The 21,629-nt window shown below is 33.5% G+C and overlaps 4 protein-coding genes across 4 annotated transcripts; 3 read left to right on the top strand and 1 right to left on the bottom strand.

The window, feature by feature from the left end:
- Positions 1 to 4,472: 4,472 nt before the first annotated feature.
- On the top strand, positions 4,473 to 6,643 carry LOC104099884 (uncharacterized). Its single transcript, XM_009607018.4, has 2 exons — positions 4,473 to 4,620; positions 6,184 to 6,643. Exons 1-2 carry the CDS (start codon positions 4,494 to 4,496, stop codon positions 6,402 to 6,404), a joined length of 348 nt encoding a protein of 115 aa, XP_009605313.2. The 5' UTR covers positions 4,473 to 4,493; the 3' UTR covers positions 6,405 to 6,643.
- Positions 6,644 to 8,604: 1,961 nt separating this feature from the next.
- On the bottom strand, positions 8,605 to 12,826 carry LOC104099883 (DNA polymerase II subunit B4). Its single transcript, XM_009607016.4, has 3 exons — positions 12,484 to 12,826; positions 11,746 to 11,864; positions 8,605 to 9,052 (listed from the first exon to the last, which is right to left on the bottom strand). Exons 1-3 carry the CDS (start codon positions 12,705 to 12,707, stop codon positions 8,793 to 8,795), a joined length of 603 nt encoding a protein of 200 aa, XP_009605311.1. The 5' UTR covers positions 12,708 to 12,826; the 3' UTR covers positions 8,605 to 8,792.
- A 5,313-nt stretch (positions 12,827 to 18,139) lies between these two features.
- LOC138901966 (uncharacterized) lies at positions 18,140 to 18,571 on the top strand. The gene has a single exon (XM_070189767.1). The coding sequence runs from the start codon at positions 18,140 to 18,142 to the stop codon at positions 18,569 to 18,571; it is 432 nt and encodes a 143-aa protein (XP_070045868.1).
- Positions 18,572 to 18,658: 87 nt separating this feature from the next.
- LOC138901965 (uncharacterized) lies at positions 18,659 to 20,035 on the top strand. The gene is made up of 2 exons (XM_070189766.1): positions 18,659 to 19,153; positions 19,565 to 20,035. Exons 1-2 carry the CDS (start codon positions 18,659 to 18,661, stop codon positions 20,033 to 20,035), a joined length of 966 nt encoding a protein of 321 aa, XP_070045867.1.
- Positions 20,036 to 21,629: the final 1,594 nt, after the last annotated feature.

Below are 21,629 nucleotides of genomic sequence, written 5' to 3'. Positions count from 1 at the left end.
GTATATCTTCAAGAGATAAAGTTCATTAAATACAAAAAAGTGACATACAAATTAAAGTGGTGAATATGAAAATTTGACATGTAGAAATACTTTAAAACATAAAAATTTGAAATTAATTTTGGAAAAGAGACACTTCAAACTATTTGGAGTTGAGTTACTTGTTTCATTGTAAAACTTACCATTTTAACAATTCTCTAGGTGTGCACCTTCAAATTTTACCAATTCTCTTCATTGTAACCAATTGTGAAAGTTTTCAAAACAACAGTTATCAAAAACTAATCACGTTGATTTTCAAATTTTGGGAATGATAAGATTCGGCCTAGCACTCACAACATAGGATCCACAGAAGAAGAGATTCAAGGCATTGGAGTGCTACAAAAGGTCAAGAATCAAGCTTGAAGCTACAATTTGTTATTAAGGCTCATTATGTAATTAAGATTCATTTGGCTATTTTTGTAGTAGTGTCAAATAACAACTATATATAGCCAAGTTTAGGGTTTAGTTAGGAAGTTAAATTTTGATGAATGAGACACTCCTTCGCTGAGTGTATAAGAATATTCCCTTTTATCTCTTAATCAACCTCATTTGGATATTCCTTGTTGTGGATTCAATTATAAGTTCATTTCCTTCTCCCTTGCATTGATTATTCATTCGTTCTTCCGATTTCTATTCCTCCCTCTAATTTCTTGTGTTATCCTTTTACCCTATTTTGTTTTTTTACTTGTTTATTTTATTTGCTTGTGCGTATTTGATTTCGTATCATCTTGATATGATATCAGAGCTTGGATTAGTGATTATTCCTATACTCACTGTCTAGGATTTGATTTTATGAAATCCGGAAAAAAAGAAATTAAAAAAAAAAAAAAAAAAGAGTTTTACTTGTTCATCAAGTTCCACAGTTTTACCCCTTGCTTGTGTTTGCTATTCTGAGTTTTGAGTATGCGTATGTAGTTTGAAAGCTAAATCAGAGCTGAGCCAATTATCTCTCAGCTGATCCGTTGAGTTGAAATCCAAACAATACTCATTTGGGGGGTTAAAAGTTGAAGAATAATATCCAACAAAAAAATCATTGTTGTGGATATATTATTGACTATTGTATTGAGTGAAACCATTGATATGGAGTGCTATTTGTTATTGAAAATTGTTAAATTGTTAATAGCGAAACTTTGGTGCAAGATTTTCGAAAATCGGCCATTACGTATAAGAGTTGCATTATAAAAAATAAAAAATAAAAAGAATTACTGATTACACTATTGGAATTGTGTGGAAGTTGTTGCATGGGCTTAGTACTATGGTTGGAACCTTTGAATAATTACTTGTTTGAATATAGTGGCTGGAAAATTTAGAAGAAAACTCCATTGAAGCTCTTTTGAAGCTTGGTTCGAAAATCAGATTTTGCAAAGGAGAGTTTTGTTTCAATTAGGTTTTACTTGGGTTTGTTTGTATTGATGTTGTAAGGTTGTGTTTTAAATTTGAGAGTATTTGGAGCTGATTTGGATTAAAATTTTGATTTCTTTTTCACCCATCCTCGCGGCTGAAATTTTAGCATGATATAGAGTGCGAAAGTTGAGTTTTGGAGCTTATTTTGTGCGAATATTTGCCCCACCTTTGGATTTGAGTTATTTGATTCATGGGTTACTATATTAGGTTCCAATTTTGGGATTTAATAATGATTTAGGGGTCAATTTTGAGTTCCAAAATTGAGCTATTTTGTTAGTGCGAATTTTTCAAGAAAAATTGGACTTTTGAGTTGATTCCTTGCTTCAAAATTTATGCTCCATATCAATTGGTATCTGATCTATTATGGAAAAATAATTTTCTATTTCATATTTCTTATGTATTCTTGTCTTCTAGGCTAAATTACTTCAAGTATTAGTCCATACTTAGTTGTTATCTAGGTCTTTTGTGCAAATTTGTGTCGTGATATTACTTTTGTGTTTTTTTTCCTCTAGCTTCGTTGTGATATTCTTGATTCTTCTTTGTGGGTTGCTCTAGTGGTAAGCACTCTCCACTTTCAACCAAGAGGTTGTGAGTTCGAGTCACCCCAAGAGCAAGGTGGAGAGTTCTTGGATGGAGGGAGCCGAGAGTCTATCGGAAACAGCCTTTCTACCCAGGGTAAGGGTAAGGTCTGCGTACACCTACTCTCCCCAGACCCCACTAGTGGAATTATACTGAGTTGTTGTTGTTATTGTTGTTCTTTGTTTAGTTTTTGTACTTATTTGTTTTGCCATAAACTCCACTCCGAATCGATAATAAGAATATACTTGGTGACATTTGAATTGTTGATTCTTAACGAGATTGAAGGAAATTCCTTGAGTTGTAAAGTGCAAGAGTTGGAAAAATAGCCTAAGAGCCAAGTGCACAAGAGTAAAACACAATTGAAACTTGAGTGCCATCTCTTGAGAGATACACTTAGGGAGTGCATTGGAGAAGCCCGTTTTTCCCCATTAACATATTAAATATGTAGAAATATTTTAAGAGTTTTAAGAGTTTAGAAATATTTTAAATTTTTTACTGTTAAAGATTTCCGATTCTCTCTAACGCCATAGTTACTTTCATGCTTTAGGAATTATGTTAATTTTATTCCTAGGTAGCCAATTAATAACCGTTGAACCACTATGATAAGGCTTGCGATGAATCCATATGTCAACATATTAGAAAAAATAAAACTATGAAATGGTTTTAAAATATTTTTTAAAAACTTGTTTAAAGTATACAATACTATTTTAGCAGGTAAACTCCTATTTCTTCCTTTGCCAAATTTCTTCTCATCCCGAGTTAGAAGAAACATGATTGAAATTTAATGACAAATAACATTGTAGAGACTTAAATTCTTAATTAATTTGGCAAGTTTTCATATGATTTAGAAATAAAGGGTAAGGAAGATGGGTTATGCGAGATTAATTTATAATTGATAGGGGTAAGAATGAGCATCAACAGTCATTTTAATTATTTTTATAAAAAATAAATAAAAAAATCTGACTGTCTATCTAGTTTTACTTTATTGGTCATTTTTTGTCAGAGAAAAGAGATTAATTATTTAGCCACATCACATGTTTTTCTGTTAATCTAAACGAATAAAGACTAATTAATATGGTAGACCTTTAGTTAATAAGGATAAATATATGCTACATTTGTGAAGGCAAAGACGCAAACGACTCTACTGATTAATGAAATGCAAATTTAGACTATTTCAGAAGGGGTTTTGGCCTGGTATGACAACTTACCAATATAATTAGCAGAAAAAAGTCTTACTTATAAATATTGGCATCAGATAGCCAATAAATATATATTACAACAAAAACTTGTATATCACAACTTTACTTTTACTTCTTTGTGTATATCAAAATGTATATTAAAATTTTATTTTCATTCTTTGTTTATCTAAAATATAAAATTATAGTTGTTTAAAATTTATTGTTTATCAATGTATATCACAATAAAAATATTTGTACTATTTATATATTGCAATATAACACATCGAATATGTGTATGCCAAAATAAATATCACAAGTTTATTTTCCTTCTTTGTGTATATCAAAAATTTATTTTCATTCTTTATATATTAAAATGTATATCAAAAATTTATTTACTCCCACAACTTGCTCTAAACATGTTATCAAAAATTTATTTTCCTTCTTTGATCAAGAACAAAATGAAGTAAGTTTATTCAGAATGTATTTCGCCCTCTTAAAATCAAATTGGACGATTTGATTTCGATTTAATCTTATAGTGCCAAATCTAATAATGTATATCACGATATAATAGAATATACATGAATGTATACATGGTGATATACGTAGATGACCATCTCAAAATCATACAGTTTTTCACAATTAAAAAAAATGGAAATTGCCTCTTGAAAAAGAAGGATAAGAAGAGGGAATGTCTCGGAGTAGAGCCTATTTTCATCTGTAATTCATGTCATAATAGCAGTATTAAGGTCATTGACTGAAAAACCACAATCAAGTTGTCTTGTAGTATTTTTTGAACTTGAGGCTAAAGAAATTCTCTTCCCTGCAGGTTGTGTATTTCATCATTTAAGGATCTGATGGTATATTCAACAAACTTTTCAATGGAATATATTTTTATAATTTGAATTACTGGGTAATTTTTTTGAGAGAGATCAGTTGATTGATGGTTTTTTTTGCGTCTACTAGTGTTGTTTTTCATTTTACTTGATCCAGATTATAATGGTTTTGTACAACTTTAAGAAGATTACGGGGAGAGAAAAGAAGAAAAGATTGAAGAAGAAATATGGGGAGAGAGAAGAAGAGATACATGGAAAGAGAATAATAAGTAACTAGGTTTTTTTAGGATTTGACTATATAATATCAATTTTTTTTGGGTTGTCTTTGCCAAACGTAAAAGAAGGCTAAAAAATTATCAATTCTCTACATGCGTTGTCATACCATGCCATTACATGGACAAATTTGAACATTTTCCTCTCTAAACAATTGAACCTCTTAAAGGCCTTGTCTAGGCCCAAGAAAATGTTGGGCTGGTCCACTGAACAACGGCCCGCATACTGCCCTTTCCGAAAACGTAAAACCCCCAAAACGCAGCAAAGTATCACTCTCTTTCTCTCTCTAGGTTCTCTCTCCGACCTGAATAAACAAGGTGAGACCACTGTTCATCTCTCTCTCTCTCTATATATATATATATATGCCGCTATGCGCTTGTGTACGTGAAGTGGCTGTACCTTGTTGTATTGTTAGGGTTTACTAGGTTTTTAAATTTTTGACAATCGTGAGCTCTTTCTATGCCGTATGAAGATTTCATTTCTGTATATTCTTCAGATGTTGCATTAGTTTTTTTCTGTTTATATGCTCATTCATTTCTTCCTGATTGTTATATACATACTATGTTACTATATAGGTGCATAAAACAGTAAATATTGGAATTTTTAAGTGCAAGGATAATAGAATACTAGGTTTTTGTCTGTTTAAAATGATTTTTGGTTTTTATCATAACAATAATTATTGCTAGTTCGATTACAACTGCAATTTCCTTTGCACATTCGACCATATGAAATTAGTTATATGTCAAATAGGCGATGGATAGGATGACTGTTTGTGTGATTAGATCATCCAAATAGATTTTTCAAAGCAGAATTTTCCACTAGCTGTTGTTGTGGGAATGGGTATCTGACATTGTATTTTGGTTCGAACAAGGCTAGTGGAAAGTACACACAGTTCCCTAGTGATAGAACCACATCATGTAGATCAGTCTGCTTTTGATGTCATTGAATCATTGATTATCTGTAGATAGATTGGGAATTAGCATCATCTCAGTTCTTTGGCAGCACCGTTTACCTTGTGGCTTAGCTATCCTGTAAAAACCGATTTTGTTTATGGGCAAGAGACTGATTGAAAGTTGCAGAAGTTTATTGTTGAGTATAATAGTAGAGCTCTCATACCAGTAAAATTTGAGATTTGCCTTTTTTCGTTTTTAGCCAACACCATCAACCCCATTTTTCACTTGGTCAAAGCCAAAATTTTGATGCTCTGTTTTTGGATTAGGGAGAAATTTACTGACAGTAGTATTTGAAAGAAGAAAATACTTTGTTTTCAAAATTTACTCTTCAGAAGTTTTCATGACACAGTCGAAATTACGAAATTTATCCATTCACCTTTTATAGTGTCTTCTTTGCCCCGATCTCTTTTTCTTCATTAAAAGGTTTTACAGGCCATAAACATATAGCCAGGAGTAATGTGAAAAAGCCCTCTTACTTCACATTGTTATGATGAAAGCTTAAATGAGTTCTCATATGAAAGAATCTCGTTGACTCAGAAAAGATTGGTTGTATTTTGTTATTTCGCTTTTGGTGTAAAGAACGGCCTCTCTACCTTCTCAAGGTAGGGGTAAGGTTTGCGTACACACTACCCTCCCCAGACCCTACCTTTGTGTTTACACTGGGTTTGTTGTTGTACTTTTAGTGTAAAGAGAAGTATGCAGATGAAGCTGAATCTCTCATAGAAGTCATAGAATCTCTGTAGGCCGAGCAGTATATAGTTTTTCTAAATTTTGCTATCTTTGGTAACTTGTAAATATGGTTTCCAGCACTTTGTGCTGCTGATTAATTTGTTGTTACCTATTCCAAATAAAAGAAGGTTTGTTGTATCACATGAATTAGTTCGGAAGGGAAATTGTATTGCTACTGAATTGTAGGTCTATTTCCAGGGAAAATGAAGAAAGGAATTCACCCTCAAATGCAATGGATATCCTATGTGACGCAAAGTGGCCGATTGATGCATGTTATGATGACCAAAATACACCAAACAGGCAAGGTTTATCACATTAGAGCAAGGCGTCAAATGGCACAAAGTATTGGTCAGATTGCAAAGTTTAAGCGCCGGTATGGTGAGAAGGAGGAGGAGGAGGTGGAGAAAGCAGAGAAATGAAGGTTTAAGTTGGTGAAAGAGTGAATTACCAGTCTTGGGCTCTCTGATGATTTTGTGGATGAATTCATCCTTACCTTTTTCCTTTTCATTTCATCTTAACTTTTCTGTATAAGGAATGAATACTAGTCTTTTTGTATGCTTCACCCCTTTGAATGTTTGTTAAACAATAGTGAAGAATCATTCTACGTTCTGTGCACACAAATTCAGTGATGCTTCCTGCGGCAATTATTATGGCTCAATCCTACTGTCAGTGTCTCCTTATTTGGAAGTATTTTATGAGGTTAAAGAAACTTTAGCGTCTCTATTTGTTTATTTGGAAATGTTGATGCTTCCTGTTCAACCGTGTTAGATGACCAAGTTCTCATAGTTTTGGTGTACTTTTTTCTACTTTTGTCGTAGTAAATTCTTGACCAACTTTTAAGAAAATGAGAAATTAAACTGTAGGAATTAGGTAGCATGCTTGTGTATCTCCCTCTGTTGTTGCCTGTCTTCAGTAAGTTGAAGGACAAAGCTGTTATAGTGTTTTAGTTAGTCACATTGTTTTATTGTTAAAAAGGTGTACACAATAATATGATTGTTGCTCAAAATTGAACACCATTCTCGTTTACCTGTTGGGAACAGTTTTATGAGATCTTCCTTTCAATTGTTATGAGGGACTTAAAAGTGGAATATAGGTCCCAGGGAGTCGTTTAACAACATATTTAGATGCAAAGGGTGGGGGAAAGGGATATAGCTTTGAGCTCTTAAGAACTTTCTATTTGCTTCCACCCTTAGCTAGTTAGTCAGCTACATTGGTTAGCTTCTCTGTATGTGTGCTTCAGAGTCGGATTACCAGCCTGAGGAGGAGTAACATGCAGTTATCAATGAGGTGAGAAAAATGAACATTTCCTATTTGAAGTGCAGTAACTACTGCATTTTGAGCCTGTGTTGATTTCAAGTGGTTGTAGTTTCTTTTGAATTACTATCTCTAGTCGCATCTGCAGAGCTGTTTGTTCTGCAAATATGCTAGTAATTTTGACAGGAAGTATCACATAGTAGCCTAAACTCTAGTCACCTTAGTGATTCAGTACCTAATCACAAGAAATTCTTTACCCTCGCCCCTATGAATTATAGAATAAAATTATACTCCTTAAATTATAATTAATTCACAAATACATCCAATAACTACTTGCAATCACGCCTTTAATTATTAAGGTAGTCATGCCAGTTATGTTAAGAAAATGAGTTGTATGCCCTTTTAAGTTTGTTGTTGATTCGTTCCTTAATATTGAAAGTCCTTTTTGGCTTTTGAATGTAGCATTGGGAAGCAGTGAAAATAACACGGGCTAGCCAGTTTTTGGACTGGTAATTGAAATATAGCCAGTAATTACAAAGTTATTGAAAAATCGCCACTATTTTGCTGAAACACGAAAAGTTCCAGCATAATATGTTGGATTATGGAGCTCCTGCGTATAAACTTCTAGCATATTATGTTGAACTCTCATATGTAAAAAATTCGAACTCCAGCATATTATACTGAAATATTTCCGGATTTTTAAGGGTGTTTTTGTTTAGATTTTATCTTTACCTGAAGAAAAAGTAGCTAAATTTCGATTACTTTTGAAACTCTGACTATTTTCAATTATAAGTTGTAAATCTTGCTATTTCTAATTTTTTTTCCCGGGAAGCCAAGGACTTTCCTAGTTTATAAATAGCTTTGATTCAACTCTAAATCTAAGTATTTTATTAAATATAGAGATAAATAAACTCACTCTTATACCACGTTACTTATCACTTTTGCAAGTTGTAGTTGCCTTACTGTATCTCCAACATGAAAACAAAATATTACAGATGAAAAACACAATCAGTAATCACTTGTCTATAAAATACGAGATTAATGAGCATTGGATCAGAACAGGAAATCGATGGTGGCATTGAGGCAACGAGGAGATAGTATCTCAAATACAATATAAGATGTATTTTTGTTAGCTTTTTGTAATCTTCACAAACTACCAGAATGAACTATGGGCTTAAACGTGCCACTTTAGCAAAGCTCAATATTACCTATATGAAAATCTTTTCCCTGTGTTTGAACACATTGACTAACTCATGTGGGCATTCCTTAACCAGAGGACAAATGGACAATATCTCAAATAAAAATGTAATTAAAAAAAAAAAGAAATGCGCGATATTACAGAAAGAAACACACTGAACATGAGGATGGACGAAAGGACAATAAATTCCCAAATATCTTCATTTTGCTCGGTAACATAACTCTATTAACTGTTTGTTCATTTTGCATCCAAGATTACAGAGTTTGAGGGATAACAAGGCATGAGTAAGATGTCTAATAGATAGGACAACCTCCTACTCGTATTCCTAGCAGAGAATGCAAGTGCAATAATCTCCTTATTCATCAGCACTATCCTCGCCTTCAACTTGTCCATCTTCATTTTCATTATCAGAGGGTTGCTCGGCAGCTTGCCCCTCTTCATTTTCATTATCAGAGGGTTGCTCGCCAGCTTGTCCATCTTCATTTTCAGTGTCAGAGGGTTGCTCTTTCATCTTGCCCTTCCCATTTTCCACAGGTTCTTTCAGCTTCGCTTTTTTGTTAGATTCTGTGGACTTCGATGATCCTGACTTCCTTTTAGAGTTCCTTTGTCTGAATACTGCAAAAAGAAAGAAAACATAAAGGCAAAGATAGCTGTAAGTTCATTCACAATAAACATTCTTTGATATCATAGTGCCTCACATGTAATCAGATAACTAAGCGCAGATAAAACAATAATCTATCACTTATCACACATATATCGAGACTGCACAGAGTTCTCTGAATTTTACCATTTAAGGATGTTAAATGCATGACAAGCAAATGATACTTTTCTGACTCTCTGAAGCTTATCACAAGAGGTATCTCGAACTAGGACACCAATTAGAATCAAAGATGATCCCAGACAAGGTAGAATTACAATATTGATGGTTCATTATAGTTTAAAGTGGAGATTCAATGAGGTGATGATTATATATTCCATTAAAAAGGGAGTAAAAGAGGTTTGATTGTGTGAAATATCAGATAAATTGCATAACTGATGAGAAGAATATCTACATACATGTACTTCATAGTGACAAAAAATGGAAAATAGTTTTTTCCTTCTAATTCATATGATTTTAAATACTTGGGTATAATAAGTCGGGACATATTGGTTCTAATACTCACTACATGTCCTGGTTAGGTGAGACAAAGATACACTACTAGTAAAGTTGTATATTTGCATATACTTGGTATTAAGACCGATAACAAGATCAGCGACAGTGATCAATAAGCAACATTATGCTCAACTTGTACAAGGTAAAGAGAGCTAGTGTGTCTGTCAACTCTCAAAATTATCCCCGACCTAAAATATGTTCCGATAGAAACAACTATGAGCATTTATTGTCTAATTTCAGCTCTTTTTGTTGTTTTGACCCTTAATAGAGTACCTCTGAACAAGCTTAATGTGAAACCTTGTTTCACATTTCTGTTCCTCAATAATTAGCCATCGTCGGAAGACAAAAACAGTCATCATTAGCAACCTTTTGTATTGGCTTTAGACCTGTGTATTGATACACATCTAGTCATCTACTCCTCTGATATGGCTCTAACAATATCTGGCCATACTCCTCACCAACTATTCATTACCTTCAAATCTCTTTGCCCTAACACAACAGAATTGGCATAGCTGATCATTTCCGACCTTTATTTCTCATTTTAACCAAATATATGTAAAAATTAAACGATTCTTTGCAGTGTGAGTAGCAACGAGGAAGTGCATAGATATTAATACTCCGGTCTTTCTTTCTACCTTCTTTATTTGGGTGGGAGAGAGGTTTCAGATAAAGCCAGAACGCCAACTTCCCATAGTAATGCAAGGTGATCTAATCTATTTGAACTAATGTACGTGGTACCCTAGCTTCTCCATGTTACTAAAATAAAATTGAAGAGTTTCAAACACAGAACATCCCATCTTATTCAGGAAGACCTCAACAAGTGCCATCCTCCAACTTGATGAGGCTGTAGCGCAGCTTTGGTTTTAGGAAAACAAAGGACAAAGAATTTTCTAGTCACTAGTATAAATATGCTTAACTGTTGACCTAAACAAGCTATCCGGTAATCATACACCTAGGGGTGGGCATAGTTGGGGCAAACCCAAAATCCAAACCAAAATCTGAATTTTTTGGATTTTTGGTTTGGATTTTCGGGTTAAGATATGGATTTTGGATTTAATTTTTAAAATTTTTGGATTTCGGATTGGGATATTGGATTTGGTACTTTGAATTTTTGGATATCCGAAAATCCAAAATTCTTATACTTTATATTTAGTCCATTATCCATGTCAATAGTACAAGTTCAATACCCTACCCATTAGATAGTATCTCATATATTCAATATTAATTACTAAGTAGTCTAAGTTACTATGAGAATACTTTCTATTTGAACATGGTTTTACTATTTCTACTTCTTATCGGCCGTATTAATGTCTCTATTGTATTCTTTGGATAATAATTTCATTACTTGAATATTTCATTTGGATGATTAAGGTGAGAATGAGGAACTTTTCAGGCATTTAACATGAGTACTTTATTTGGATATTCATTTTTGTAAAAAGAAAAAACATCTCAATTTATAAGCTCAAAACCGAAAATCCAAAATATCCAAACCGATTAATCCAAGACCGAACTTAAAAATCCGATCTAATCCAAACTTATTTGGATTGGATTTGGATTGTCATTTCTTCAATCCGAAAACCGAAAATCCAAATCGAAATTTTCATATGCAATCCGAACTGCCCGAACGCCCACCCCTACATACACCTGATCATGCTACATAACCTGCCAAAGGTGTCATTCTTTTGGCCTTTTGGGAACACACTAAAAGGGAAAGTGTGGCACATAAAATGGGATAGAGGGAGTAATATTTAACTCGACAGCTGTATTTGCATGGCAAAGTGAAGAAGCCAATCATCTTTCATTAGCCCGCCTCTGGCAAATTTAGTTCAGTGATATAACTTAGTTTTAGTAGAAAGATATTGCTAATGCTTTCAAGCAATAAGAAGAATAAGAGAAATCAGATTAACTGTTATCAACACTTTGGTTTGCCAAGTGATATACTATTCATTACTGTAGCACGTGTTCTCTTAATGCTGAAAGAAATATATAAGAAGTAAATACACACAACAATCCAGAAATCTGACCACAAAGATGACATGTGATTGTAAGAATTTGTGAATAAAAGGATTTGTAGGCCTAAGATGGAAACGTACTCAACATCATGAGAAAAAATACATAATCATTAAAGAATTTAGAACAGTGAAAAGAAACTGACCCTCGAGAGAAGCTCTAAGAGGCTCAATGAACTCGGGAAACTCAATCTCTTCAAGAGCCTTGAACACATCCTCCGCATTTATCGTCTGCCTCTTAGACTCCTTGCATATGTCATTAGCACTGCAATTGAGCATCTCAAATGAGCTCACTCATTGAACTGGAATATTATAAAAGAGAGAAAGAAAACATTTTTTCCATCTTCTTTCAACATCCACCGACAATAATCCAATTTGTTCTCCATTTTCTCAGCTGCCAACACAAAGCATGCCTTTTTATGTTCCACTTCAACCAATCCATTAATTATTGTTTGCTCAGATCCACAACCGATCACTTTATATTCATTGATTTCCAATTTTTAGGGTCTCCCTACTACATCACACAAAATTTAACTATCAACCAGTAAAAGAATAGCCAATACACAGAACCACATTAAATCCTAAATCACAAAATTTCAGAAAAAACCTAAAGTCCCAAAACAAGCCAACTTCAAGTCAATTAACAATCCTAAATTTCAACTTTAAAAAAAAAAAATGAACCTCAATAACATCACAATCAATCAGAAAAAAAGGATTAATTTTGTAAAGACTCTATAAAATTCTGGATCAAAAGAGCTCAAAAACACCTAATTTCACATCAAATCAATCAGTACTCTTTTCATAATTTCCGGGGAATTTGTGGAATTTTATTTTAGAAAAAGGAATAAATTGAAGTTAATATGCAAAACCCAGGAAGAGCTTACGTGGCGGAGAGGTAATGGATGAAAATGCGGGCGCTTTCGGAGAAGGCAAGGAGAGAGTCGCGGAGAAGAGAGATATCAGTATCGGTGGATAATTGGGAAAGCTTATCCTTCACAAGCCTGCGTACGATAGTCTTGGGCAGACCCTCTTGCTCGATTTGTACTGCTGCTGCTGCTGCTGGTACTTTCTCCTTGTCCTTGTCTTTCTGCTTCTCTATTTCCGCCATTGAAACAACTCTGTGTTTGGCGAAAACTGAAAAGATAATTTGGGGATTTTAGGTTTCTTTTCCCGCCATACTTGGGAGAGAGTATTTTATAGTGGGTAAATGAGAGGGGAAGTAATTCGGTCCCACTGCAGAATTTTGGTAAGAATTAGGTATATGAAAATTTACGGTATAAAAATTGAGGTATGTTATGGAATATAACTCAAAGTAACAATATAAAATAAGGAAAAATAAGATAAGAGATATAGAGTGAAAAAGATGAGAGATTCTCATTTCTTCAAAGAGATGAGAGATTCTTATTTCTTCTTCAATTGTGTATTTTTTCCTATCTAGTACAAGGCCTTTATATAGGCATGAAAAGTGAAGAAAAATATGTCATTGAATATGTACTTAAACATAGAAATATATATGTCATCGAATATGTCATTAAGCATTTGAGAAGATCATGGAGGAAGAGAAGACATCCACCATAATTTAATTTTTCTTATAACACTCCCCCTTGGATGTCCATAAATAATGTGTCTCGTTAAAACCTTATTAGAAAAAAAAATTATGGAAAAAAAAATCCTAGTGAAGGAAAACGAGTACACATGTTTAGAAATACGCCATTTGGTTGCCTCGTTAAAAACCTTCAAGAAAAATCCATTGGGACAAAACTTAGTAAGGGAAAAAGAGTACAATGCGTATTAACTCCCCCTGATGAGAGTATCAATTCACATCCTGATCCTTCGCATCCCAATCTTGTACACTAGTTTATTGAAGGTTGACGTCGGTAGAGATTTGGTGAACAAATCAGCCATACTATCACTTGAACGAATCTGTTGCACATTGATATCACCATTCTTTTGAAGATCATGTGTGAAAAATAACTTTGGTGAAATGTGCTTTGTCCAATCTCCTTTTATGAATCCTCCCTTCGATTAGGCTATGCATGCTGCATTGTCTTCATATAAAATTGTGGGTAGTTTGTCACACCTCAAACCACATTTGTCTCTAATAAGATATATTATAGACCTCAACCATACACATTCTCGACTTACTTCATGAATAACAATTATCCTAGCATGATTAGATGAAGTAGCCACAATTAATTGCTTAGTAGATCGCCAAGATATGACAGTGCCTCCACATGTAAACACATAGCTTGTTTGAGATCGAGTCTTGTGTGGATCAGATAAATACCTAACATAAGCAAAACCAACAAGTTCGGGATTGTAATCATTGCCATAAAATAAGCTCATATCGGTAGTTCCTTTTAGATACTGCAATATGTATTTGATTCCATTCCAATATCTCATTGTATGAGCAGAGCTATATATTATTAAGACATTAACTGAAAAAGTTGTGCCAGACCTTGTAATGTTAGCAAGATACATTAGTGCACCAATTGTACTAAGATATGGTATTTCGGGACCAAGAAGCTCTTCATTATTTTTATGAGGTCGGAATAGATCTTTATTTATATCGAGTGATCTCACAACCATCGGGATACTCAATGGATGTGTTTTATCCATATAGAATCGCTTTAAAATCTTTTTAGTGTATGCTAATTGATGGACAAAATCCCATATTTCATATACTCAATTTGTAGACAAAGACAAAATTTTGTCTTTCCAAGATCTTTCATTTCAAATTTTTTCTTTAAACAGTTTACTGCTTTAGGAAGCTCATTTCCAATGATATTTAAATCATCAACATACACGACGATTATAACAAATTCAGATCCAGATCTCTTTATAAAGACACAAGGACAAATCGAATCATTCTTGTACCCTTCTTTCAACAGGTACTCACTCAGGCGATTATACCACATGTGCCCTGATTGTTTCAATCCGTATAAGGATTTTTGAAACTTTATTTAATAAATTTTTTGGAAACATTAATATGCTTCAGAACAATTTAAATCCTTCAATGATTTCCATTATACGCATATCAAATTTTTTATGTATTGCCAGATTAAAACCTGAAATGACTACATCCACCACAAGAGAACATGTCTCTATATAATCAATGCCAAGATATTTATAAATCTTCTTGTGACACAAGTCGTCTTTATGTCTATCGACTTGACCTTTTTTTTCGCACAAGAACACATTTATACCTCTACTGGCTTTATACTTTCGGGTGTTGGGACTATCCGTTCAACTTCATATTTTTTAGGTAAAATCAATTTTCATTGCATATTTTTCATTTGGCCAATCATTTATCTGTCCAAATTTCATGACAGATTTGAGCTCAAGATCCTCGTCAGTATTAATAATATTGAGCGCTACATTATATTAACAATATCGTCGACGATCATTTTATATCGATTCTATTATTACCCAATAAAGACATAACTTATTGAGATCTCTTTATCTCGTTATTTTCAAGTACCTGAGCCTCTCCCATAAAGTCTTATGAAGTGTTATGTCGCGGTGCTCTTCTAGAGCACTTGCCTCCTTATTATGACCATCTTGAACATTTGCTCCTCTTCTTCTTCAAGGAGTTTTATCTTTGGAACCGATTAGTCTATTATGCTTCATGCATGCCATAGACTCTATTCATTATAAACTTTATTTTATTTGGAGCATTAGCAGCTGAATATGACATTTAGCTTTGGGTCAGCAAATACGCCTGGCAATATTTTGTAAATGAATTATCACTTGAACTGCAAGTTCATATTTTCTTGTACGAGGATCTAGATATACTCATAATAATTCATTACATACATTACTTTTTCAGCTGCCTATTTTCTCCCCCTATTGTTGGGATCACTAACACATATCCCTAGTCTTATTTGGGGATCCATCTTTGTACATTGTGGTGGAATAATTAAATTATATAGCACATTCATATTTTTAGATGGAAATTATTTAGTTCCTGACCCTGAACCGATTGTGATAGGGAGAACTTATCATAACTTGGCTAGATGCGTACACATGCTATTGTATATTAAATAATACATCACATACCAAATTTTATTTTGACAGTTTTGTTCTCATAACCAATGGTTTAGCTATAATTGGAGGCATACAATTTCTTCTAAACCAGCTTGGATTTAAACCAGCTTATCAAGATAAATCATCATAATTTATATTCTGGAACTGTGCTCTAATAATTTGAGCAATCAATCTTGCAAAAGCCAAACTCCAAGTTGATAACAAATGCACATGTGACCATATAATAGATGCATCTATTAAAATCATATAATAGTAAACGGTCCATATGGCAGGTGACTGGGCTCATATATTTATCACCTTTTATTCGTTCCAGAAATTAAGGGATCCAATCTCAACCTTAACCGGTATATCATGAGAATAAGCAACACAATAGAATTCTTGAAGAATCTTATATTTCTTCAATATATGCCAATGTAATTCTCAATTAATTTTTCGCATCATAATTGAATCGAGATGGTCAACCAGTCATGCCAACTAATATTTGTTTCAGTAAACCTCTAGTTTACTTGTGACAAATGATTCTATCATCATGCTTATATTTGTGTAGTACAAATAGAAAGAAATTAGGTAATCTTTCATATTTACCCGTTATGGTTATAGAAATATGAAGATATTCAATATTCAATATTCATTTCATTTATAATCTCAATATGCCAATCACTTTGACTTGTACATTTGAAACTTAAAAAGTTTCTTTTGAGACTTTATAATATCAATGTCGTGAATAATTTTATTCATCCGGGTAGTAACAACTTAATTTTTCCGGAGCTCTTAACAACTTTTATACTGCAAGATCTTTTATCACACCATTCATATGGTAAATGTCTCCTTCACGGAGAAAATTATATCATAATAAATTATCATGGTCAAAATCATCATAAGCAAGATCATTTCTTGCTTTAATTTTACCTTTAATAATCTTTTATAAGGCACAACAATATTATTTTTTTGGAATATCACATGTATGCGACCAATGATATATTCATGTAACCACACAATAATATTTATTCTCTTTATTTCCCTCAAACCTCCCTTAGAGGTGAGTTGTGTGGTATTCATCTAATCATGTATTGCATGTCTTTATTCATTACTTTTATCACATATTGCCACATTCACCTTTAGGAATGGGTCTGCATTCTCAATGCTTATCACAAGTCACATTCTCTTCAAGGAATGGATCATAATCAGCGGCGTGCTTTATTATTTTTCATATCAATTTGATGGTAAACATTGTCTTCACATTTTGAAGGACTATTTTGAGAACACTTATTGTTCTCCTTTTATAATCATAGTGATTATTATTATTATTTTGATCTTTGGAACGCCCACGTTCATTATTCAACCACTTGTCTCCATTTAGACTTATTATGCGCCGCTACCACATTCACTTCAAGAATGGAGCAAATCAAGTGGGACAATATTCATGCCTTTTCATGAAAAATATATTATTTTTCTTTAGTCATCATTATATCATCAATATGGTATAGTGGGACTCAAACCCAATATTTTACCAATATAAAGGCATGTTAGGCCATAATGAATTGGGACTCAAACCCAACTATTATCATCATGGAGCATCAAGACTTAATCCTGATGTCTTATCCTCACGGTGCATTGCGACTTGAACTCATTGAAGTTGATATCATTAATAGCAAATGACAAAAATAATTTCAAATACGAAGGAAATTCTTACCTATTGAGTTAAACTCTTCATAATGTCATTTTGGATATAATTCTCAACAATAGACTTTCGTTTACTCAAATCATCTAAGTAATTAGTGTCAAACAGATATATGAAAATACAAAATAATATTAAAAATTCACGTGTGGTCTTTGCTGCAATAAGCTTACTTCAAGATGAAAGTGATATGACCAGAACATTAAAGAAAAATGATATATCAAATAGAATAATATAGTACTACTAGTTACCATGCACTTTTGTGGAAACTAAGTATTATGCTCTCTAGAAAAATAAAGAAATATAGCAGAACCTTTAGGTTAATCAGGGAATCAAAAAAAATAAATAGGGGACAAATCTCTGTCTACTATCTACTACTATATGCTTTCCATATAGAAATGATTTAACATGTTAATTTGATAAGAACTATCATCAATAAAAAATTTGGTGTAGTACATACTTATTGTACTAATATTTTATCTTATTAAAATAAAATAGTTACGAGTATTATTATTATTATTATATATATTTGATAGTAAACTAATGTATAATCCTTATACTAGGCATACTAAAATTATATTATAAGGTAAAACCATAAGCATACATAATAAAGGATACTTTGGAACCCCAGAATAGTAAGTTTCAGCCCAAAAAGCAGTAATCAACAATTCATTCATGGAGAGATAAGGTTTTATGCTTGTCACTTGAGCTTTAAATTTACAGCTATTTATGAGCTGCGCACAGTTAGAGATAGACAAGAATTATGGGTTGAACTAAAGGCAATTCATAGCAGGGAGCAAGTACCTTGGGTTGCGATGGGAGACTATAATGCCGTATTAAACATCGACGACAGAATATATGGAAATCATGTACAAGAAACTGAAGTGAAGGATTTCAGGGAGTTACTAGATGATACTAGTATGGCTGAATTGAAGATTGTGGGTCGGAAATTTACATGGACCAATAACCATATCTATAGCAGGATAGATAGGGCATTGGTAAACGCTGAGTGGCTGCTGAAATTTCCCCAGCTGAATATACAGATTATGGATCCTCATTTCTCAGACCATTCCCCTCTATGCTTGAATGTAGAAGTGAAGTCCAAAATGAAGCCTATACCCTTTAGGTTCTTCAACTATGTGGCGGAACATAAAGAGTTCTTAACAGTGGTGAAGGTTGGATGGGCAAAGCGTGCTCAAGGCAATCAAATGGAAAAAATCTTGGCAAAGCTGAAGGAAGTAAAGTAGGAGTTAAAGAAACTATGCCTCCATAATGCAAATAGTATTGAGAAAAAAGTATATACATTGAGGCAACAATTGAAGGAGACTCAAGAAATGATGAGGAGCACCAATCAACAACAAGGATTAATTGATAAGGAAAAAGAGCTGAAGCTAGAGCTGGAAAAGTGGTCTTTGAAAGAGGAAAGCATAATGAAACAAAAATCTAGAAATCAATGGTTGAATGTGGGGGATTCAAACACATCCTACTTCTATGCGTCAGTAAACAATAGAGTAACAAAAAACAACATCAGAAGTCTAATTACTGAGACAAGAGTGTTAGCTCAAACAGAAGAAGAGATCACTACTGAAGTCACTAACTTTTATAAAAAGTTATTGGGAAATGCAGCTAAACAATTGCATGCAATTCACCCCAGAATCATGAATGAAGGACAAAAGTTGAACAAGGAACAACAACTGCAACTGATAGAACCTGTCACTGAGCAAGAAGTATATGATACATTGGCAGATACAAATGATCTCAAAGCCCCTGGATGTGATGGTTTAAATGCTATTTTCTACAAGAAAGCTTGGCCTGTGATTGGTAGGGAGGTAACTGAGGCTATCCTAAACTTTTTCAATACAACTCATATGTGTAAGGCTATAAATTGCACCTTAGTCACCCTCATACCCAAAGTACCTAACCCATCTACTGTCAAACAATTCAAACCCATCTCTTGTTGCACAGTCATATACAAAATCATAGCCAAAATCATGACCAAAAGGCTGCAGAATGTTATGAACCTGTTAATTGATAAGAGTCAACCTGCTTTTGTGCTCGGGAGAGTTATTATTGATAATATTTTGCTTAGTCATGAACTTGTGAAGGGATATAGAAGGAAAGGAATATCATCCAGGCGTATAATAAAGGTGGATATGCAAAAGGCCTATGACTATGTTGAGTGGCCTTTCTTAGAACAAGTGCTAATAAGTTTAAATATTCCTGCTATTTTTGTGGACTAGGTGATACAGTGTGTGAGGAATATTTCATACTCTATTAATATCAATGGAATACCTAGCACACATTTTCCAGCAATGAAAGGGCTCAGGCAAGGAGACCCCCTCTCCCTATACTTGTTTGTTCTAGCAATGGAATATCTAAATCGATTGTTGAAGACCTTGAAGTATAATTCAGATTTCAATTTTCACCCTAAATGTGATAAAATGGGAATTGTCCAGCTGGGTTTTGCAGATGATCTACTGTTGTTCTGTAGAGGAGATGTGGTATCTGTTCAACTGTTGTATCAATGCTTCAAAGAGTTTTCAAAGGCTTCTAGACTGGTGGCTAATAATGACAAAAGTTCCATCTATTTCGGTGGGGTAGCGAATGATATACAATGGGAAATCATAGAGACATTGGGATTTATGAAAGGAGTACTGCCAATAAAGTACCTAGGAGTTCCCTTAAGTACAAATAGGCGAACAATTGTATAATATTACCCCATGTTGGAGAAGATGATTGGTAGGATCACCAGCTGGACATCAAGATTCTTGTCATATACTGGTCGACTTCAACTGATCAAAACTGTCATGTTCTCTATCCAAACATTTTGGTCTCGGATCTTTCTGTTGCCTAAGAAGATTGTGAATATGATTGCGGCTGCTTGTAGGAAGTTCTTGTGGAATGAAGGCATTACTCTGACCAATAAGGCCTTGCTTGCATGGAATAGAGTGTGCTACCTAAAATCAGCAGGAGGATTCAATGTGTTGGATATTCATGTGTGGAACAAAGCTGCAATTACAAGCTCTTGTGGAACCTATGCAAAAAGAAAGGTAAACTATGGGTCCAATGGGTTCACATATACTATGGGAAAGGAAGGAACATATGGGAAATAGAGCCATAATATGCTACATGGATGGTTAAGAAGATACTAAAATCCAAGAAGAGCATTGAGGAAACATGAATACAAGTTAGTGAGCTATGTAATATGGCAACATTTTCTATCAAATGGATGTATCAGAAGATGAGAGGTAAATATACTAAAGTGCCATGGAGGAGACTAGTATGCAATAATCATAGCCCTCCTAAATGGCTATTCATTCTTAATTTGGCAATTCAGGAAAGGCTGAGTACTTTAGACAGGTTGGCCCAATGGGGCATAGTAGACAACCATGTAAATAGAAAGAGATGAGAGATTCTTATTTCTTCTTCAATTGTGTATTTTTCCTATCTATTACAAGACATTTATATAGGCATGAAAAGTAAAGAAAAATATGTCATTGAATATGTCATTAAGCTTAGAAATATATATGTCATTGAATATGTCATTAAGCATTTGAGAAGATCATGGAGGAAAAGTAGACATTCACCATAATTTAATTTTTCTTATAACAAGGTACAATATGTAAAGATTTTATGACTTGTTTTTAATTACTAGTTTTAGTCTTTTTTCGTTTTATGGCCAATTAAATATTCTTACATAAGGATCAATGGAATAATAAATTGTTATGTATGAATGTTTGATTCATTATTTGTGAAAAATGCTTAGAAGCTCTATTACATTGATTCTGTTTTAAAATAAAGACTGTAAAGTAAAGACAAGTATAAAGAGAAATTGATATATTATTCAAACTTTAAACTTCTATACATAATCAACTGAATTCTCCTCTATTTATAGAAGAAAGGAAGCTGGTGTGTAAGCTGCTGCTGTGTAAGTTGCTTGTAAGCTGCTGCTCTAAACTGTTATGCCAGATATAGATAATCTTCTATCATGGGTAATATTTATCCATAACGGAGTACCGAAAGGATAAGCTTCTTCAGAAGGCTTATTTCCAATAGAGCACTAAATAGATAAATGTATTTATGGCGGAGTCTCATATGGATAAACTTCTTCAGGAAGCTTATTTACAACAGAGTACTAAATGAACATCCATAATATAATATATTTATAACACTCCCCCTTGGATGTTCATTAAAAGATAATGTGCCTCGTTAAAACCTTACTAGAAAAAACCCCATGGGAAAAAATCCTAGTGAAGGAAAAAGAGTACACATATTTAGTAATACGCATTGCTAGCTGCCTCATTA

Source organism: Nicotiana tomentosiformis, chromosome 11, assembly GCF_000390325.3.
Source record: "Nicotiana tomentosiformis chromosome 11, ASM39032v3, whole genome shotgun sequence".
NCBI lineage: Eukaryota > Viridiplantae > Streptophyta > Magnoliopsida > Solanales > Solanaceae > Nicotiana > Nicotiana tomentosiformis.
The sequence above is the reverse complement of the archived record's forward strand: the minus strand, read 5'-3'. Positions and strand labels throughout refer to the sequence as shown.

Coding starts and splice junctions, on each gene's coding strand:
- LOC104099884 (XM_009607018.4), top strand. CDS start 4,494: ATGTTGGGCTGGTCCACTGAACAACGGCCCGCATACTGCCCTTTCCGA. Junction 4,621..6,183: donor CTCCGACCTGAATAAACAAG/GTGAGACCACTG, acceptor GTCTATTTCCAG/GGAAAATGAAGAAAGGAATT.
- LOC104099883 (XM_009607016.4), bottom strand. CDS start 12,707: ATGGCGGAAATAGAGAAGCAGAAAGACAAGGACAAGGAGAAAGTACCA. Junction 11,865..12,483: donor ATCCATTACCTCTCCGCCAC/GTAAGCTCTTCC, acceptor GCTCAATTGCAG/TGCTAATGACATATGCAAGG. Junction 9,053..11,745: donor TCTTAGAGCTTCTCTCGAGG/GTCAGTTTCTTT, acceptor TTCTTTTTGCAG/TATTCAGACAAAGGAACTCT.
- LOC138901965 (XM_070189766.1), top strand. CDS start 18,659: ATGATGAGGAGCACCAATCAACAACAAGGATTAATTGATAAGGAAAAA. Junction 19,154..19,564: donor GGCCTGTGATTGGTAGGGAG/GTAACTGAGGCT, acceptor TTTGTGGACTAG/GTGATACAGTGTGTGAGGAA.
- LOC138901966 (XM_070189767.1), top strand. CDS start 18,140: ATGGGAGACTATAATGCCGTATTAAACATCGACGACAGAATATATGGA.